Source organism: Culex pipiens, chromosome 2, assembly GCF_016801865.2.
Source record: "Culex pipiens pallens isolate TS chromosome 2, TS_CPP_V2, whole genome shotgun sequence".
NCBI lineage: Eukaryota > Metazoa > Arthropoda > Insecta > Diptera > Culicidae > Culex > Culex pipiens.
In genome coordinates, this window is record NC_068938.1 from 17,225,418 (window position 1) to 17,247,556 (window position 22,139).

General features: G+C 35.6%; 1 protein-coding gene across 8 annotated transcripts in view; it reads left to right on the forward strand.

Annotated features, from left to right (window-relative positions):
* The window catches only part of LOC120419474 (uncharacterized), a 402,142-nt gene that overhangs the window by 260,882 nt on the left and 119,121 nt on the right, over nt 1-22,139 (forward strand). For all 8 annotated transcript variants that reach the window (XM_052708548.1, XM_052708549.1, XM_052708550.1 and 5 more), the window contains 3 exons: nt 6,716-6,765; nt 6,899-7,033; nt 17,488-17,660. In XM_052708548.1, the coding sequence (XP_052564508.1) occupies nt 6,716-6,765; nt 6,899-7,033; nt 17,488-17,660 (358 nt within the window). The remainder of the gene's footprint in view (nt 1-6,715; nt 6,766-6,898; nt 7,034-17,487; nt 17,661-22,139) is intronic.

Below are 22,139 nucleotides of genomic sequence, written 5' to 3' on the forward strand. Positions count from 1 at the left end.
AAACAGTTGAATCACACGTAAAATCATGTTTTTACGTATAATTTGTTGCAAATTTACATCAAATTGCATTTAAATTTAAATGTTTAATGACGTGCAAAAGTGTTACATCATAAATGATGTAACATTCGGAAATATTTTTTTGTGTGCACCACACACACAGACATTTGCTCAAAATTCAGTTATAATTTTTTGAAATAATTTGCTCACAAACAAATTTTCTAATATTTTTTCAAGTTAAAGAGTGAAGCACAGAAAAATTCCATTCAATCTTTTGATATAAAACATGATTTCATTAACGCATAAAAAAAAATTTCAATGACCCGTAAATGGAATGGTATTAAACGCTTGTCGCCGAGTTATATTTTTATTGAAATATTAGTGATTTTTGGAAAAATCGAAATTTTATTCATTTTTTTATGTTTATTTGAATTTGTATTGCAAAAGCACCTTACTATTTTTTTGATTAAATTCCTCGTTCTTAACATGAAGCCACAGTAATTTTAATTTCAGTGTTATATTTGAAGTTTTTTCGATTTTTAAATATAGTGTCCATGAATGACCATTGTTCACAAAAAAAAGAAAAAGGAAATTGCAGCTTTCTAAGCCTAAAAACTTTTTTTCTGAAAATGTTCAAGTTAATTTTTTTAATATTATTTAAATTTATTCAAATTGAGGACGAATATCATAGAACTCTTAGAAATCCTTTTTTTGTAACGTATTAACTTTTTTTATCATCATCATTCATGTTACATCAGTGGCCTTTTTTTTTAAAAAAAATACATAATTTATAAATTTTGGGTTTTAAATTATCATTTCATAAAATGCGAAAATTTAATAAAATTTTTATTCAAACATATTAATCTTCTCATTGAAAAGTGCCGGCGACAAAATTGGGCGAAAAGTTCACCGCCCGGAGATCGCGAGTTGGCGCGAGCGAATGAACACCGCGAAAAAAGATTCGGGGGTGCATTGGGGTTAAATGATCATTTCGTCATTCGGTTTAATTAAAAAATAATTATTTTTTCGTAATTATCGCTACTTTGATGCGATGTAATTCATTTTTACAGTAAATTAGGCATTGTTACATCAAATTTGACCTTTCAAACGCACTAGAATGGCCAAATTTTAAAACATCAATGTTTGCCAATTTGACCGTTTTACCCCCAATTCCCCTTGTAGAACAAAAGAAAAGTTCATCCACGGTCTGTCAGTCTTCTAAGAACTCCTTGAAGTTATGACCTGGATATCAACCACACAGAAAAAAAAATGTAAATTTACACAGCACGTAATTGCTGTTTCTTATGTAAACTCACTCAATGTAATGTTGAAATATGATGTAATGAGCAAAAAGTAATGGAAATTACTCCGATGTAAATCTAAATCTAATGTAAATCATGAATCTAATGGAAACGTTGAGCATGGAAACTCAAATCTGATGAATTTCTACCCGCGTTCGGCTTCCTGTAAATTCCTATTTAATGTAAATCATATATCCAATGTATTTCTGCCAAACGTTGACTTCAAAACTACCCGATCTAAAAATAGTTATGTTTGGTTCTCTTTCTATCGTTCTCATACTTCGCTGACTCACTGCCTGTGCCTCGACCTGAACAAGTTGATGCTTTAGCCGCTCGATTATAAAATGCGAAGATGGCTCAGTCGGCAGCGGGTAGCAGCAGTAACACCGAGCATCCTACCCGTCGTCTGTTCGATTCCAGTCCAGCGTTATTCCACTTGGCCGTCGACGAGAAAGCGTCCCCTACCTGTGAAACAACTTTTTAGAATCAGAATTTCCTTTTGCTGCCCGCTTCAATAATTTTAAAATAGAACATAGGCCACACCCTTTTCCTACTGCAATCCAAGTCGAGCTTCTCATTCCCATTGGCCAATCAGAATTAGTTGATTTGAAATAATGTAAATTCCAAAACTAATGTAAATTCCAAAACAAATGTAAATTTTCAAAACTAATGTAAATTTCCAATGAATCTAATGTAAATTTCCAATGGATCTAATGGAAATATACATCATTTATCATGATACCTTTTGGTACATGATAAATAATGTAAATTTACAGAAATATTTTTTTCTGTGCAGATCAACGGAGGTCTATATGGGTGAATTAACCATCGGTATAGCTTCAGGTTGCTTCAGTGAACCACGATGTTGGATTATTATGGGTCCTCCAGGTTATGACCTGATGATCCAAGGCTGTATATCATAGGTACTCACGATCTTGCTTTGCATTAGTGTGAGTGCATGACTCCGTGCCACTAAAACCAAAACAATAACAAACGAACAATGGACTGTGCCAGGAAAAGCAAAACATAAACAATGTCAGTGACAGTGGAGAGAGAGAGTCAGAGATAACGATTTTGACAACCGCACTACTACACACTCGCGAGTACCTTAGGTAGAAAGCCATGCTGATGATCTACCTAATCAACGGGGGTCTATAACGCCCAAATTAACGCCTCATTTTTCTGTTTGTTTCTTGTTGTGCAGGTTTGGTTTCAAATATTTCGTTTGATATGTTTCACACTAGCGTGTCTTTGAAGAAGGTGGGGCAATAATATGGACGTTTTGAAAAAATATGTCATTTGTGGACACCCCCTGACCAAATTTAGAACAAATTTCTGAGGATGGTGGGGCAGTTGCCCCATGTTGCCCCACCCTGTGCACGCTAGTGATGTTTCAATTGGGCCCAAAGGTGAAGCTTACATAAATCACAAATCACAAATTTGTGATATTATTGTTCACAACGATAAAGCTTATTTTTCTGAGTACAATGACACTTTGTACGACCGAGAAGGATTTAAAATCGATTTTAAATCAATTAAAAAAAACTGGGTTTTAATCTGTTTTTACCGTTGAACATAACAATTGACTCAGGGCTTTAGGATCTATATGGGTGAATTGATCATCGATGTGGCTTCAGGTAGCTTCAGTGAACAACGATAGATACTCTGGGGTACGTTGTTATCGATCATCAAAGAATTCCAGGAAGTGATGACCTGATGATCTACCTGATCAACGCGAAACTATATGGGTTTATCAACCATCGGTATCGCTACAAGTTGGCTTCAAGAAGCTTCAGTGGACCATGACGGACACTTTGCACCATGCTGGATTGTTATGGGTTTCCCAGGAACTCTCGGAAGTCAGGTAAATCATCAGGTCATAACTCCCGGGAGTTCCTGGAGGACCCATAATAATCCAACATGGCGAAGGGTATCCATCGTGGTTCACTAAAGCTATCTGAAGCTATGCCGATGGTTATTTCACCCATATAGACCTCCGTTGATCAGGTAGCTATCTAGGCCATGACATCCGGGAGTTCTTGGATACCCAGATTTGAGGATGGCCCATTATCAGTGTTTTGTGGATGACCCCTTATATAAATGTTTCGTTTAATTGTAAATAAAATTAAAAAAGAAAATACCATTTTACGCCAACGCTCGACGAACGTCGATGGAAGGGGAATAAAATCCAAAAAATGAAATTATAGTTATAAAAAAGCCGGGACCGTGGTGTAGGGGTAAGCGCGATTGCCTCTCACCCAGTCGGCCTGGGTTCGATCCCAGAAGGTCCCGGTGGCATTTTTCGAGACGAGATTTGTCTGATCACGCCTTCCGTCGGACGGGAAGTAAATGTTGGCCCCGGACTAACCTAAAAAAAAAGGTTAGGTCGTTAGCTCAGTCCAGGTGCAGGAGTCGTCTCCCTGGGTCCTGTCTCGGTGGAGTCGCTGGTAGGCAGTTGGACTCACAATCCAAAGGTCGTCAGTTCGAATCCCGGGGTGGATGGAAGCTAAGGTGTAAAAAGAGGTTTGCAGTTGCCTCAACAATCAAGCCTTCGGACACCTAGTTTCGAGTAGGAATCTCGCAATCGAGAACGCCAAGGCAATGCTGTAGAGCGAATAATTTGATTTGATTTTGAGTTATAAAAAAAATCATTTTATTGGAAAAATGTGTTTTAAATTGCACCAGTCCAGTTGTTTTGATTTTATTGGTGATCAAAATAGTTAAGCTGGAATGCAGGAAAATGACTTCCTTTTTTAATAAAAATCTGAAATTAAAAAAAAATCTCCTTTATGAGCCATTCTCGCTGAAACCGTCACACTAGATGCACATGTTCTCTTTTTCAAGTTGATTTTATGTGAAATCTTCCAATCTTTCGAATGAAAATGGTTTCGTAATGATAAGTGGTTGCGAACACGGTAAAAATTCAAAATTAAAAGTAAGTTTCTCAAAAACCCTTAAAATTACCATTGAAAAAATAATTTTTGAAATGTTTTTCAAAGTGCGATAGAAAGCCCTCGCGATTACCTTTCCAACGATTTGTAACTTTTTGATGTTTGGTAATGTATTTTGGGAGATATCATTTCTCCAAATTAGGGCATTTTTTCGAAAAAATCCATAGTTCAATACAAGTTTTTATTTAAAGGTAGCTAACGGCTGACATTTTCATTGGTTTGAAGGTTGTTTTTATGGTTTTTTGGTGCGCTGAATCGAATGAGAACATTGCCGTAACGATTTGAGAACATGTGCATCTAGTGGGACGGTTTCAGCGAGAATTGCTCATATGCCTAACTTGTATTCGACCTTTTGGCTATCTCGTTCAAAATTTATTTGGAGAAGAGATTCAGTGGACTCTCTTTGTGTCAATATTGAAGGGACCATCGAGAGCGGGAGGTTTCAAATTGAAGAACGAACTATCAAAGCATGCTTTTCGAATGGACTGACAATTTAATTGGCAGATGGAGCAATATTGATATCGGGAAGATCGACAGCCAAAAAGTTGGCTGTTTTAATCGTTATCGAGTTATAATAGTCAACTCGCACGAAATCGGAAAAAGTTGCCCCGAAATATCTTCCACGGTGAACAAAAAAAACTAAGAAACACCATTGTTAAAAAATTAAGAGATTTATACATGTAGGTATGTTAAGAGCCGTTAAATTTTTATTGACCTAAAATTGATTTTATTCAATATGTCATAAAACAAATTTTTGAATATTTTTTTGAGTTTAAGAGTGAAGCACAAAAAAATTCCATTCAATCTATAAATATCAAACATGATTTCATTTTTGCATCAAAAAACAAATTTTCCAACGACCCGTAACTGCAATGGAAATCAAACGCTCGTCGGAACTTTTCTCACCCAATCTAAAAACCCCTTCCCCTCTTCGTCTTCCTTCCGCTATGATCACAATTCACTAGTTCGCGTTCCCCTTCCCTGTAAGCTGCACTATAATCAAAGGATCAGGAAAACTTTTTTTCCGCACTAAAATTGGAAGCAAACGCTCGGAAAAAAAGCAATTGCGCGCGAAATAACGGACACGTCACGCGGAAATATTCACGCGGAATTTTCCGACGACGACGATTAATGAATTCATCAACTTTGGATTAAAGACCTTCCCTCTCCTTTTGCGGAAGGGAACTTTGGCGCATGTAATTAGTGCCAGTTTTGCAAAAGTGCCAACTTTCACAAATTGTGAACTGCGATGAGGAACTTTTTTCTTGAAAGAACGGAAAAGTTCGATGCAGCTGCTCCGGAAAAGGGGAAGAGGAAAAATAGCGCGCTGGAAACTATGGTTTGGCGCTAAAGCTCTGGAAGTAATGCTGAAGCATTGTTTTTCGAGTTGGGGAAATTTAATGGAAAACTTTGAGTGCGTTGAAGCAGTTTAAAATCGCGTTATTCAAATGAAACTGAAAGCTTGAATGGAGTTGATATTGACTGGAAGGTTTGAACTACCACGCCAAAATTCGTTTTTAAAATGGATCGCTTCACGTTAGCTTCGATTACGTGTCGAAATAAATCGCGAAATAGTGATTTCCCAAAAGCAGTTCCAACCAGCTGCTTGTTTTTCCTCGGAGGAAATTTCGCCCAAAGTTTGGTAGGCGAGCAACAGCGTATAAATCAAGCACCGAAAAACGGCAAAAATCGGTCCAATTTATCTTTGGCATCCCAGGCCAGAGCCTAAATTGGGAAGCTGGCTCGATTTATGGGTGCTTTATAAATCCACTTGCAAAGCTTGCTTTAGGAGCTGGCTCCGGGGAGGCCATTAGAGAATGGTACTTATATCAGCGAAAGAGCGAGAGGTGCCTTCTTGAGAAGAGGATATTTGTGTTACCCTGGGAAATCGCGATTTTCGAGTGAGGTTTTCTGTCCGGTAATGGCTCTTCTGCTAGTTGCTACGTTTTGAGAGGGTATTTGATCTGGCAAAATGATCTCTTTTCATTCGGTAATCTTGTTGAAAATTGAGCTCTAATTGCTGATTGCTAAACCAAGACAAAATTTAAAAAAAATCTCCTAAAAAGAATCATAATGCCATGTGCTTCCAAAAACCATAATTTCGTTCCAGATCGTTCCGTTTTCAAGATTCGCTTCAAAAACCCCATTTCAATAGAATATATCGCACGTCGTAAAACGAAACTGACACCTAACTTAGGTGAAATAAAAAAACGAAGCGTCGAATAAACGAAACGGAAAAACCATAAGCGGAAAAACGGCGCTCTCTCACACATGGGCATCATGGTGGAAAAGCGCTTTTCTGGTCCAGAATTATTTATTAGGCTTGAAGAGAGTGTTTCGTTTTTTGCTGCTCCCCGACGACACCAAATGTGGGAAACCGAATGGAAAAGCTTGTCACACCATGTGAAAGTTGGAGAGGAAATTGCTGGTGACTAAAAAGTTTCATTTTTTTCTCATTTTTTGCAGGCTTGCACCACGCGTCCTCGCTGGGAAATATTCAAGTGTCCTCGTCACAGGTGAGTTTGCGAAAGGAGAAGTCATGCTTTTTTTTGTAGTCATTTTTTGCATTTAATAACTCAACTCAGAGTTTTAAACAGTTTTAGGCAAATCAAATAACTATTATCAACACTTTTTTCTAACTTTCAACAGTCGAACACAAATCTAGCGGCGCGGAGTTACGATTCTGAGGATGAAAACATGGGCAGAAAAAAGGGACGGCCGACGTTCGACACGGGGCCCGGTTCGCGAGCACCCGTCTACTCCAAGGGGGATATCCGCGAACAGGTGAGTGAAATTTGACCGCTCTATTTATTTTGAAATGTGAAAATTGATAGAAGTATGAAGAAACTCGGGTTTGATTAAACTTTAAATGCAACACAGTCAGTTAATATTTAGTTTATTTTTTTTTTTAAATCCAAAAAAAAAAAATGTTTATCAGTAAAAAAATCAAAAAACTTTTTATGTGAACACGGAAAATGAGTATTTTTGATCACAATTTTCAATGCTTGTTGATGGATTGAGAGGCTAAATTGTATGGAAAAAGGTTAAAAAAACTAATAACAAAAATTATAAAATCAATGTTGTGAAAATGGTTAAAGAAATTTGCTGCTTATAAAAACATAAAATCGCATTCACAAATCTTTTCAGTGCTTTTTGCAATTTATTTTAATTTTTTAGGCCGTTGGAAATATTAATCAAAGTTTTTGTTCCTAGGCTCTGGCTGGGGTGATAGGAGGGGGGGGGGACCTCTATTTTATTTTATTTTTTGAAATGTAGGGCTGAATTAAAAAAAACGTTAATATTCTTGCAAATTCAAGAAAGTACTTAAAGCTATCGCGAAATGAAAAATTCAAACTTATTAGATGACTGACTGCATGACTGAGAAAAAAAACTAATTATTTAACAAAATTTTATGTTTAGGAGGCTGTATTACAGCAACAAGCAGTCTGATCAGAAAATCCTAAAAAAAATGTAGAATTATAGAAATGCTAATCCTTCATAAAAAACATAAACATAAAATTATCTTTAACTTAAAAATAGTGTTTGTCAAAAAATTAATTTTGCATTTTTAAAAGATTTTTTTTAAACGAGATTTTGCACCATCCTAAACACTTTCGCCATAGAGAAATTCTCTACGAAATCGGTCTTTTTTCTTTAATTTTAATGTTTATATTTTTTTATCCGGCTGAAACTTTTTTGGTGCCTTCGGTATGCCCAAAGAAGCCATTTTGCATCATTAGTTTTTCCATATAATTATCCATACAAATTTGGCAGCTGTCCATACAAAAAATGATGTATGAAAATTCAAAAATCTGTATCTAATGATGGAATTTTTGATCGATTTGGTGTCTTCGGCAAAGTTGTAGGTATGGATACGGACTACACTGGAAAAAAATGATACACGGTAAAAAAAAAGGTGATTAATTTCACTTTTTGTCACTAAAGCTTAATTTGCAAAAAAACACTATTTTTAATTTTTTAATGTTTTAATGTTTTAAAGGACATCAAATGCCAACTTCTCAGAATTTTCCAGGTTGTGCAAAAAATCTTGGACCGAGTTGTGAAATTTTTAATCAATACCGATTTTTTCAACTTAATTTTTCGATATGAAATCAAATTCACAATCAAAAAGTACTGTAGTGAAATTTTGATAAACTGTACCGTTTTCAAGTTTAATCCATTTCTAGGTAACTTTTTTGAAAATAGTCGCAGTTTTTCATTTTCAAAATAAGTGCACATGTTTGCCCACATTTGAAAAAATATTTTTGAAAAGCTGAGAAAATTTTCTATATTTTTCTTTTTTGAACTTTGTTGATACGACCCTTAGTTGCTGCAATATTGCCATGCAAAAGTTTTAAAACAGGATGATTGATGTTTTCTAAGTCTCACCCAAACAACCCACCATTTTGAGTGTCGATATCTCAGTAACTAATAGTCCGATTTTCAATGTTAAAATATGAAACATTCGTGAAATTTTCCGATCTTTCGAAAAAAATATATAAAAAAAATTAAAACAAGACTTACATTTTTAAAGGGCGTAATATTTAATGTTTGGCCCTTTTGAAATGTTAGTCATGACATGATTTTTTTAATATTGTTTTCGAAAAGATCGAAAAATTTCACAAATATTTCATATTTTAACATTGAATGCGGACCTTAGTTGCTTAAATATCGACATTAGAAAATGATGGATTTTTTGGGTGAGACTTAGAAAATTAAGGGTCGTATCAACAAAGTTGTAAAAAGCAAAATATAGAAAATTTTCTCAGCTTTTCAAGAACATTTTTTCAAAGGTAGGAAAACATGTGCACGTATTTTGAAAAATTAAAAACTGCGACTATTTTTAAAAAAAGTCACCAAGAAATGGATTTAACTTGAAAACGGTGCACTTTATCAAAATTTCACTGAAGTACTTTTTGATTGCAAATTCAATTTTACATAGAAAAATGAAGCTGAATTTTTTTTTCCGGAAAACATGGAAAACATGTTCACTTATTTAAAAAAATTAAAAACTGCGACTATTTAAAAAAAAGTCACCTAGAAATGGAATTAACTTGAAAACGGTGCACTTCATCAAAATTTCACTACATTAATTTTTGATTGCAAATTCCATTTTACATCGAAAAATGAAGTTGAAAAAATTTTGCGATCAATATTTCGATTTTTTGAAAAAATCAGTATTGATTAAAAATTTCTTAACTCGCTCAAAGATTTATTGCAAAACCTAGAAATTTCTAAAAAGTTGGCATTTGATGTCCTCTAAAACATATCAAAAAAAAAATAAAATAAAATTGTGTTTTTTGCAAATCAAATTTTAGTGACAAAAAGTTAAATAAAAAATCACCAAATTTTTTTACCGTGTATTTTTTTTCTTCTTTTTCCAGTGTAGTTCGTATCCATACCTACAACTTTGCCGAAGACACCAAATCGATCAAAAAGTTCCATTAAAAGATACAGATTTTTGATTTTTCACATATCATTTTTGTATGGACAGCTGCGAAATTTGTATGGAAAATTATAGGGACAAACTAAAGATGCAAAATGGCTTCTTTGGGCAAACCAGAGGCATCAAAAAAATTTCAGTCGGATTAAAAAATAAAAAAAAATCGAATGACTGAAATCTGAGAGAACTGCTAAACAGATACCTTTCAAGTCCACATAAAAAGTATCATCTGAAAATTTATCATAACCTTCCACTTTACCCAAGCCACCAGAGAAATTTTAGAGAATTGCTTAGCTACAAATTTGTAAATATGATGATTTAGTGCACCCATCCCGAATTCCCGATACAAAATTTCCGAATTTTTTCCAAAACCGAGAATTCCCTAATCTTAAGATTTTTTTGTTTTGTCCCGGTTTTCCTGAAATTGAATAAAATTAGAATAAAAATTTTGGACTGGACATTCAGATTTGGATGTGAAAAATTAGAACGCTTTAAATTTTAAATTTAATTCGAATGCAGTATTGCGGAAATAGTAGGTTTTTTGACGACTTGGACCAATACACCTGCTCCAACTTCGACTCCTACTCCAGTTCTCCAGAAAGACCTAACCTCACCGACTGCAACAACAACTCCAGTACAGTGTTGTTGAAAATTGAAACTCTTTTCATTGCTTTACACTCAACTTTCGTCAAATTGAGTTAATAAAGCACAAACTTCCATCATTTTCACTTTCCAACGTCGGAAAAACTTCCTTCAAAATCCATAATGACTCCATTCTTTTCGGGGGGCACCGGTAAGTGCCATTATCTTACAACATAATGAGGCAAAATGGCCTGAATAATAAAGAATGAGCGAAGAAAGCTCTTTTTTCCTCGCTGCAGATAATTGAGGGTGGCGGACGACTGCCGGTAAGTACCATTGCAAAATTAAGAAGCGGTATAGCTCCATAATTGAGACGGACAGTAACTGCCGTGTGGTGGTGGGCTGCACCACCCTGGTCAACACTACCCTCGGCGAGGGCTGAATTTTTCAACATAATCTGCCTTCTTCAGATGCCAACAGAGGCTCGTTTACCGGCAAAAGGTGATGAGGGAAAAAGTACTGCCAATCAGAGTTAATTTCATTACACTTTTGCGAGGGCGCTTTTGCGAAAGAGGCTTCCTGCTTTTTTTTATTATTTTTCACCGGAATCGGAGGGAAAAGTGGAAAATGCCCCGGCCATTTTCCGGCGAAGGTTGCCCTCAATTGGAAGTGAAGATTGAAGCAATTCTCTCTTTTCGAATTAGCCATTTTCCGGCGGTGGCGGCGAAGGGAACTGTTGAAACGTTTTCATTAATATTCATTGCGATTCGCTGAAGACTTCCACGGGCTTTGGACGGGAAATCTGTCGATTGAGATTCCTCAGCACGCGCGTTTCCGACATTCCAACAATGCTAATTCTGAAAAAGCTCGCCAAACTGTTAATTTCCTTCTCACAGAGCGAAGTTCTATTTGGGGTTGGACCTTTTCGGCCAACTCCAGAAGTGGCAACGGAGGTCGTAATGAAATTAGCATTTTACAGCCGAAATCTGTGCAGCAGTTGAGGGTAATGCTCCGGGGCATAATTAGAGCCATTGTGTTGTTGTAACACACGAGGAGCATGAAAGCTTTAAAAGTTGCAATGTTTTTGAGGGGGGTAGCATTGGAGTGAGTAAAAGTACTGCTTTCTTTCTCATCTTCCCACCCAGGGGAAATTAATAGCTTTTTATTGTTGGCTAGGTCGGTGAAATATTGTTTAGCCTTATCCCTAGCATCGCTGAAAAGTGCGACCCATTCTAAGGGGGCCAAGAGGAGACACAATATTACAATCATTAATCAGGGCGAGGTGTATTGCTTTATTAGTTTTGCTGTCTCGCCAAATGGAAGTTGGCATCGTGCCACGGGCAAAGGGATAGGATTGGATTTTTTGAACTTTTGATGAACGACAGGGGAGAAATAAAGATAATCAAAATGAAATTTCATGTAGAAAATTTCTCTTTCTATTCCGCTGAAAGAAATCATGGATACCGTCAACTGGGTCGAACCGGGACTACAGTTTGAATAGGGACATCACTTTCAATTTTGATTGAGCTTGAATTAGTTCACATCAGTGAGGGCCCCATCCTTCTGGCCTTCTATCGGATGGGGAAGTAAAACGTTGGTCCATTTGCGTAAAAGAGATTTTGGGTGACTCACCACAGTATTGCGCTAGAACTCATAAATTGAAGCTCTAGCGTGTCCAAAACAAGGTACTCAAAATGATTTGAATGTTCCTGGCTGGACAAGATCAAGTGAGGTTCATGAATTAGCAGAAGTAAAAATGTTGGATCAGAAGATTCAAAAGAAATGTTTGAAATTCTTGGAAAAATGTGCTATTTCTGAATAGCCCTTGATTTATGGATTGGTTTAGTTTATGGTAAGTTTAAGTTAGTTTTAGGTTAGGTTATGTTTTCTTAACTTTTTTTTCCTCATTGTACCTAGTGTTACAAAAATGATAAATCATATACTTTTAAAGTTATAAAAATGAACAGTGTTTAAATCACGATAAGCAAACTAAAGCTGAAGAGCCATAGCTGACCACTTATTATGTAAAACAAATGTTATTATTGAAAGATAGATTCAATAAAGTATGTTTTTTAAATCTTCGACCAAAATATGTTTTTTTTTCTTCGTTACCGACGTTTCGGCTTATATTTTGAAGCCTTCTTCACTGGATCACTAAAAATCAGTGTGCTATTACTATTTGTTCTGTGTTAGTCGTGTGTTTTTTGTACTTACAAGGATGTTGTTCTTTGTCAAGTTTTGTTTTGTCCTATGTGTAAACCGTCTGTTTATGTTCCTGCACATCACTGTTGGGATTAGGAAATATGTTTGGTTAGGAGGGGGGGGGGGATATTTTGTGTAATTACTAACGTATTTGTCCAGGATTTTGATTTGTTTTGCACATTTACTGTTTGGTAACACGACTAACACAGAACAAATAGTAATAGCACACTGATTTTTAGTGATCCAGTGAAGAAGGCTTCAAAATATAAGCCGAAACGTCGGTAACGAAGGGAAACGGTTGTTACTTTTATTCGACGGACTGAAAAGCCAAATATGAAGAAAACTGAAATTTGACAGTCGTTGCGAAAAAAAATGAAAAATAACTAATAAAAAACAACATTGTAAAAATCAGGGCTGTGGAGTCGGAGTCGGAGTCAGAGTCGGAGTCGGTGGAGTCGGGTCTTTTTGGGGACCTGGAGTCGGAGTCAGAGTCGGAGTCGTCAAAACTCGAACAGCTGGAGTCGGAGTTGGAGCCGGAGTCGGCTAAATTTTATGAGCTGGAGTCGGAGACGGAGTCGGAGCCGAAAATTTCTGATAACTCGGAGTCGGAGTCGGAGTTATCTTAAATGCAAAAAAAAATCTTGTTGTTCAGTATTTGCTATAAAACAGCTAAATTTACAGCTAGTCGTATGCACTGAATTGCCATTTTTTTAAAGATTTATCAGATGCCATTATGTTTTTGAAGCTTTTTACTGTGATTGGAAAACTCTTATTGTGTTATTTTACTAAATGATAACCTGTTTATTCCCTCTTACCCAAGTATTTAGTATTATAACATTTTGTAGTCAGAAATATTTAATTGATTCTTGGCTGCATCTCATTCTCCCCCATTTAATCTAGTTCTCTTCAAAAAAAAAGTACACACACAGTCATTTTTTACCCTGATAGCGAATGACTTGGAGGTTTTAAGTAAATCATTTTTCAGGGAAAACAAAAGAGGTACAAAAAAGAATTAAAATAATAATTGTTGTTTTTGGTAATCGGAAAAAGTCACTGACAGTATAACTCTTCCAACAAATATTCAATCGTTATAACAATCTATTTCTAAGAAATCAACATGTGCATTTTATTTTAAACTAAGTACAAAAAATCAAAGTGATGCATTTAAAATAATTGATACTGACAATTATCAATACAGTTGCAACTTATTTTGAAATAATCATTGAATATGTTAAATATATCGATTATCTTAATGTTTACTATTTCTCTACTAAAATATGAGAATGTTGATCCTTGACAAACTATTTTGATATCGTTGCAAAAAATCGTTGAACAAATCTCAAGATTTCAGTACCAAAAACTACACAAAATTAAAATATTATTCAACCGGTAATAATTTTCTCATATTGTATGTTCCACGCCAATATTTCGGAAGGTGATTATCATTGCAAATCAATGTACCTAAAAAAATGTTTTTTGGAAAGATTGCTTAAAGGTCCTTTTAAAATGACCTGGAAAATATTTTACCTGTGGATTTTGGTTTTTATCCAATATTTTGATATTTCATATATTTTGAAGGAGGCGCACGATCATTCATAAAGCTTCGTTATAGGTGAAGATTCAAGAAGTATTGCGCGCCTCCTTCTATGTATATTGAAAATTTTAAAATTAAAATAAATCAATAATTCCCAGGTAAAATATTTTCTAGGTCACGGATATTTGAAAAGGACCCCTTAATTATCTTTTCCACGAAGACATTTTTTAGATACCTTGATTTGCGATCAAAATCTTTAAATAGTAGTTTATGCAACAAGTTGCAAAAAGAAGTTGTTTTAAGTACGAGTCGTACATTTATTGCTGCTTGTTGCTTACAACATTTTTTGCAATTCCGAAAAACGCTTTTTGAATGGAATTTTATGTCAATTATTCATGTGTTGAGTAAACTCACCGTTCAAAACAAAAACAAATATTGAAAAATGTTACTTTTCGATACTAGTGCTGAAAAGTTATTTCAAGTGGAACTTTTCAGCACTGGTGTTGAAAGGTATAAATTTTCCATTTTGTTATTTTTGCTAGGGAAAAGAAGGCCGTTTCGTTTCTCCAGAAGGACAGGAAAAGTTGACAGTTTCACAGCGGAGTTGCCAAAAATAACAGTTTCGTTTAAAATTGTTATTCAAAAAACAAGGTGACTTTGCCAGTCAATGTGCTTCTTATAAATGTCAGCTTAAAAGTGTGCAAATTGAATTTATATGTTAAATTGATCATTAAGGTCAGGTTTCTTTTAATGATTCATTCAAAAAAAAAATGCAATTTAATATTAAAATATATAAGCTTTTTATAATTTAAATGTAAATGAAACAAACAAGCTAATTTGAGGTTTAGTAAATAAAACCCAATTTGATTACAAAACTGTTCTTCTTAAAATGCCTTCAAAACTGGAGATAGTTTTTGAATTCTGTTTCAACAACGTATAAAACTTGCAACCTAGAAACTTTTATTTCCATTGATTCTTCCTTGAGAAAAACATAGCACTTAGAGAGTATTTAAATAATCCTATTTATCAATGTTTTCAAAATAATAGTTAACACACTTTTGAAACATTTCAAAATATGTGGAGCCTACAATTTGTAGAAAGCTGGAGTCGGAGTCGGCTAGAGTTGGTAGGCCGGAGTTGGAGTCGGAGTTGGAGTCGGTTGGGACTGAAAGCCGGAGCCGGAGCCGGAGTCGGAGTTGGAGTCGTCTAATCTCAGAAAGCCGGAGTTGGAGTCGGAGTCGGAGTCGGAGTCGCTTGAAATATGACCCGACTCCGCAGCCCTGCTAAAAATGTAAAAAATACTTTATTTTTAATGTTAAATCAAATATGCGATCCGTGAGGACTTTTGTGAAATGTTGATAAAATGCACAGTTTTCATGAAAAAGCTACCCCTTGAAAAAAGCTTTTCAATTTTAGAAATGTTGCCCGTGTTCGCCCAATTTGTATGTTAAACAGGCTGAGACAATACCATATATTTGGTTCTTTTGAATTTTGTTGATAAGGCATTTAAGTTGCTAAGAGATGGATATGCAAATATTAAAAAATGAAAGGAAAATTAAGATTTTCTAAGTTTTGTCAAATTAGCCTTCGTTTTTATCATTGATATTTCTAAAACTATTAAAGCAGATTACATAAAAAATAAATCACTATTTTTTCAAACAATTATTGCTGAGTCAAAATATTTTGCCCATTATGAAATCTTCTGCGAAAACTGCCTTTTTGTCCCATAAAACATATATAAAAAATTAAAACAATTGTGTTTTCATAATCACAATTCTTAGTGACAAAACGAGGTATAAAAAATTGATTGATCAAAAATTGCTTTAACCATTTTTGTATGGACCGAAAATTTTTATGGAAAATTATATCGACAAATTGATGATGCAAAATGGCTTATTTTGGTTTATGAATGGCATGCAGAAAGTTTCAGCCAAATTTAAAAATTCTTAAAACTTAAATTCGTTGATAATTTCTCATCAATTGGATTAGTGATACTCAAAATCAACAATAAAATAATTTTCATTAATGGAAAACAAAAATAATTTTTAATTTGTTTGATGAAGAATATGTTATTTATGCACACAAGTTCGAATATTAAAAAAAATAACAGATTTTACATTTGAAGTCGATTGAGTTGAAATGAATTTATTTTCGCATTTCCTCCTCAATTATTTCATTTTTCCACCCGAGTTAACTTCATTGGAAAACTTACCAATCGCGCATTCGCACCCAAGTGAAAAACAATTCCCATCTTTATTTCTGGCCCACACCGTCTTCCATCTCCAGGGCAAAACGAACGCAAATAAGGCAAAAACTTTCAGACCAAACCTTCCAGGTAAACAAATTTCCACCAACCGCCGTCTGGGAGAGAAAACTTTGCGCCATTACAATTTGCCGCCTGTGCGAATCTGTTTTTCCGTTTCATTACGCCAGTTATCGAATCAGGAGCTCGTCGTCCTTGGACGTGACTTTGGTCTGGGGCAACAACAACTAAACTTCGGGGAGGGCATCCCCGAGGGGCCCTAGGACAACAAGGACATCTTTGTGCAGAGCGTGGCAGATTTTCTTGGACGCAAATCGTGATGATTCAATTATTTGTTCAGGTTCTGTCTGGACTCCACTGTGGTGGGATAAAAATATTTCACTTTTATTTTGAGTTAATATTTGAGAAAAAAAAATCGAAAATGGTTCGGGGTTTGTCTCACCGGAAGGGCTTGAGGGCAGGTCTGAGTTAAAGTGAGTAACAAAGAAAGAGGATATCGATTATGAATCGCTTTCCCGAAGCGCTTTCGTTTTTTTTTAGAAAATTTCACAGAAAATTTAGTTAATCTTAAATTTATTGTTTTTGATTTCTGATTGTAAAATTTATACATGATGTTACAAATAATTAAATATGAGAACAGAAATTTAAAAAAAATAATTGAGATGGAAATGGCCAGCATTGCTCTCAAAACTGTTTGTGGTCTGTTCCGAAGAAAAGCCTCACTGGAAAACCGTCCCAAAAGTATCGTATAACTGATCGTATCATATCCCATTGCCAGTGTCGTCCATTTTCCGATTCCCAGCCCGGGTGTAACAATTTTGGGAGCCGCCTTCTGTTTACCATTTCGACAGACCCACAATCCGTGGTGATTTCTGGGACAGGGGAAATGAGCTTTTGATTGAAAATTCCAATCGCATTCAAATCAGTAGGCTTGTTGTGAAACTCGCTTTCGAATTCAAAACCAGTTTGCGATGGCAGCGTGTTCCAGGTGAAAATAAATACTTTTTTTCCCATTTTCTTTGATTTCCGGAAGGCGCTTCAAAAAGCTCACAGGAAGTGTCTGTCATTTGTAACTCAAACGTGATGACAATGAAAGGTGTTTTGTTGAGATTCTTTCGCACGAAAAGATATCATTGTTCGTTCATTTTCCAGGAACGAGTTGAAACAAACGGAAATGTAAATTTATCTATTTTTAACCTTCTTTTCTTTTGCAGTACTGCCTGACGGACAGGCAGCTCAGCTCGATAGAGCAGCCACGGCGGGAGCGCTTTTTTGGGTGCTGGTCCGGCCGAAATGCCCCGCAGTCGTTTCTGGGCGTGTGCGTCGGAAGGAGGGCACCGTCCGACGAGAACCTCACAGATTATGCGCCCATGCAGCGGTATCCAAGGTGAGTGAAAATGTTGACCTTTTTGTATTTGTAGTTATTGGAGTACAGTCAAGACTCGATTTTCCAAAATCCTAACTAGAATTTCAGTTTAGATAACCATAAAAAAAACATTGAAAATATGACAAAAAATGTTCTGGAGTATTGTTTCAGGGTAAATTCGAATAAGCTGTTGTGAATTCAAATTACCATGCTCGAGCTTAAAAGCCCTGCACTGCCAATTGTTCTCGGACCCATTAACAATTTTAGCCAAAAATGGTTTCAACACGATGCGATACTCCACACAAAACCATCCATTCACCGTGAAATCACATAAATTTATCAGCATATTGACAAACATTATCGCAAATAAACGCGGTCCCAAACTGGGCCATTCCAATGTGTCCCAACGCAATTCCACAAACAGTCCGGTGCAAGCCCTGCGGGGTCGTCCTCTGAACGTTCGATCTGCACCATCAGCAAGAGTCCCAATAAAATGCATTCCCAGCTGGTGCACGTGCACTTTGCTGTGCGCGTCGTCGTGGGTCATGGCGATAATGCCAGGACTCACCCCCCCCCCGATTGCAGCACCTCTCCGAGATGGACTCCACCGGCATTCTTATCGTGCTTTCAGCGACCACACGTTGAATGCATCAAACCCTTGAAGTTCCAGTGGCAGACATTTCTGCAACAAAAAAAAAACTCTGTAAATCAAACTTGTTGCAAAACTGCCTCAAAGCCAACTTCTGCTAAAAATAAGATTACCAATGGTCACTCAAGGGTTCACTCCACGTGGAATCTGTTGATCTGTTGATGATGCTGATGCGGTGGCCGGCTATTATTGTTGGACGGAGCTGACGAGGCCAAACGACGGGCTGATGGCTGAACACTGCAAACTCTCGACGTGTCACATCGATTGATACGGACACATAGATATAGAGGTGGCTATTGGCGACGGCTGGGGTCATAAAGTTTGAAACGGCCCGGAGTTGGGGCAGTGTGCAGAAGACAGTGGAGAAACGGTGATTCTTGCGGTGCACCAAGTCACGAAGTGGATGAGGTTAGAATTTCAAGCAGAAATGCTTTATTTTTATCACTGGTGTTAAGGAGAAATGTACTCGAGTAGCAGCTGGATTTAATATTAAATTTTGTGAATAAAGTGGTGATGGTGTGCAATTTTGAAGTTCAATGAACGAACGGCGCTTCCTTACTATAGTTGATTAGACTAGTGTTGCGAATTATTTTGAATTTAATATTTCGGTCATTCGATTTTTTTTTGTATTTTTTAATCTGGCTGAAACTTTTTTTTTCGTGCCTTCGGTATGTCCAAAGAAACCATTTTGCATCATTAGTTTGTCCATATAATTTTCCATACAAATTTGACAGCTGTCCATACAAAAATGATATGTGAAAATTCAAAAATCTTTATCTTTTGAAAGATTTTTTTTATCGATTTGGTGTCTTCGGCAAAGTTGTAGGTATGGATAAGGACTACAATGAAAAAAATGATACACGGTAATAGTGGGCAAACATGGGCACAACTGCTAAAAAAAATTTTGCGACCAGTATTTTTTAGTGATTTTTTGCAAATCAAGTTTTGGTGACAAAAAATGAAATTAAAAATCATAAAAAAATGTTCAGTTTAGTCTTAATCCATACCTACAACTTTGCCGAAGACACCAAATCGATCACAAAAATCCTTCAAAAGATACAGAGATTTGAATTATCACATATCATTTTTGTATGGACAGCTGCCAAATTTGTATGGAAAATTGAGCAGCATGAGCATGAGCATGGTTGACTGCCAATGAGCTGCTACTCCGTTATTGACGGATCAGCTGAAGTTACACAATGAACCAACAGATGATTAGTGGGAGCTAATCATCCTCACTGTATAACCCCTGAAGATCTCTGCTTCAAGTCAATACCGGCGCCCCCCCAAGGAGATGCAGTTCAACAAAGGTAGGAATGTTAGTCCGATAGTTGAAGTTGCAGACTCATCAGACACAGAGTTTGTCGCTCTATACCTGTTGACACCGCATGAGACCGTTGAATCCACAGCATCTCCTTCAAGCATCACGGGAAGTGGGGGAATTGTGTTAGTAGGGGAAGGAAAGGGAAGGTCAGGATTCATCTTGGTAGATGATATGACCAGAAAGTGAAACCTAATCGTTGCCTTCCGAGCTACGACGCTATAAGAAGGACTTTTCACATCTTACCGCCGGCGTGCCATCCGAGCAACGATGCTATGGGAAGGGCTTCCAAAACTAAATGAAAGTGAATATACACACGACGACGTGAATCCCTTTTTCAATGATTCCAGAATCTTCCACCACTTTCTCGCGGATTCTCGCGCGCGACGTCACACACCGATCCCCCCGACGAACACCACACGACTGATGGCCCAACTTCCAAGGCCTCGACGCGAACTTCTTTTCAATGGTTCCAGAATCTTCCACCACTTTCTCGCGGATTCTCGCGCGCGACGTCACACACTGATCCCCCCGACGAACACCACACGACTGATGGCCCAACTTCCAAGGCCTCGACGCGAACTTCTTTCCAATGGTTCCAGAATCTTCCACCACTTTCTCGCGGATTCTCGCGCGCGACGTCATACACCGATCCCCCCGACGAACACCACACGACTCTGCCAAATTTGTATGGAAAATTATATGGACAAACTAATGATGCAAAATGGCTTCTTAGGGCATACCGAAGGCACCAAAAAAGTTTCAGCCCGATTAAAAAAAAATCTTAAATTAAAATTAATAAAAAAAAGACCGATTTCTTAGAGAACTGCTCACCATGATTTTGATTTGATTTGATGGTCTTAATATTTTTCTTTGAGATGAATTATTTATTATTCAATCCAAAAGTATGTTTTCCTGCAGGAAAAAATAAATTTGGTTCATCAATCTTTACTTTATAACAATTTTACTTATCACTTAAAACTGACTGATTTTGATAGGTTTGAGATTTTTCCGCAAAATGAAGAGTACAAATTAAATACGTACGGAATGATATGAAATCATACTGACCATGGTAAAAAAGTGTCTAATGCACTTTTAGAAGAAGTTTTCATTAAAGTTTAAAAAGTTAGTTAACTATAAATAAAAAAAAGTGATGAATAATATACTCTCAAAGTGTCATGATTTTCTTAACGAATATTATTTCCAATCGGAAACGGAATGATGATTGTAAATTATTCAAATCGTGTAATTTTAAAATATAATTGAAAAAAACTTCAAATAATTAGGCATTTTCAGTAGAACAATTTTTTTTATAAATATTTAAAACTTTTGATTCGTTTGAAGCAGTTTAAAATGCAATACGAATCGATAATTTTATAAACAAAACTAGTTTTAACGAATTCTAGGCAAAATTGCAAGTTTTTTTAACAATTTTACCTGAAATTTATATATATTTTGTTTTGGCTCTATGTTTATCAAATAATTTGCATAAATTTCGAAAGCTATAACTTTTTTTTAATATTCAAAGTTTTCACTACGTACTTTTGAAAACATGCTAAAAAAATTCATGCTATGGGTATCAAATAATCGGAAATTTTTCATGCATTTCGATAGTTATAATATTGTTTTGTGAAAAACTAAAATTTTGTACAAAACTACGTCTTTTCGAAAATCATACTGAAAATTTCCATATCTGACAATATCGGTTTCAAATGATCAGAAATTGAGCATACATTTCATTAGTAACAATATTTTGGCGAAATACAATTTTTTGCGAATTTTCGAAAAAAAAACACTATTTTTTTTGAATTTTACAGTATGGGTATCAAATGATTGAATATTTGTCATTTATTTCAATAATAAGGCCGTTGCAAATATTTTTCAAAGATTATGTCGCCCCTCCCCCCCCCTTTAAAATCGGTCCGAAAAATCAGGGGGCAAAAAAATATTTTTTTCAAAAAACTTCAAAATTTCAAAGGCAATAGAATTCTAACCAACTGAAAACAATTAGAAATGCATTTTCCTGCATTAAAAATCATATTTAGCATGTCTGGGATTGATCAAAAATATTTACATTTTTTGTGAAAATTTAATGTACAGCACCACAAAAAGTTATTTTTTTCGGCGAAAAAAATCTTTTTAATACTTTACTACTTACTAATGATTGCAAAACAACTGGGCAGGTGTAAAATGCATTTTAAAACACTTTTTTTCATTCAAATGTTGAGACCATGGCTTGTTATTTCAATTTTTATATTGTTTTTATTTTTTTGTAAAGTACTCAAAATTTTCACAAAACTACGTCTATTTTCAAAAATTGCTCATTTTTTACAAAATGCGCGTTCAAGGATTGGGAATTTTTCTAACATGTCGATGGTTTTTTTTAATACTCAAAATATTCATCAAACTCTTATTTTAATAAAAATACTCAAAATTCCAGTTTAATTAAATAATTTTTTTTAAATACGTGATTTTGGCAAAATTTAGAGTATTTCACAAAAAAATAGTATCGAAATAAATGAAAAATTTC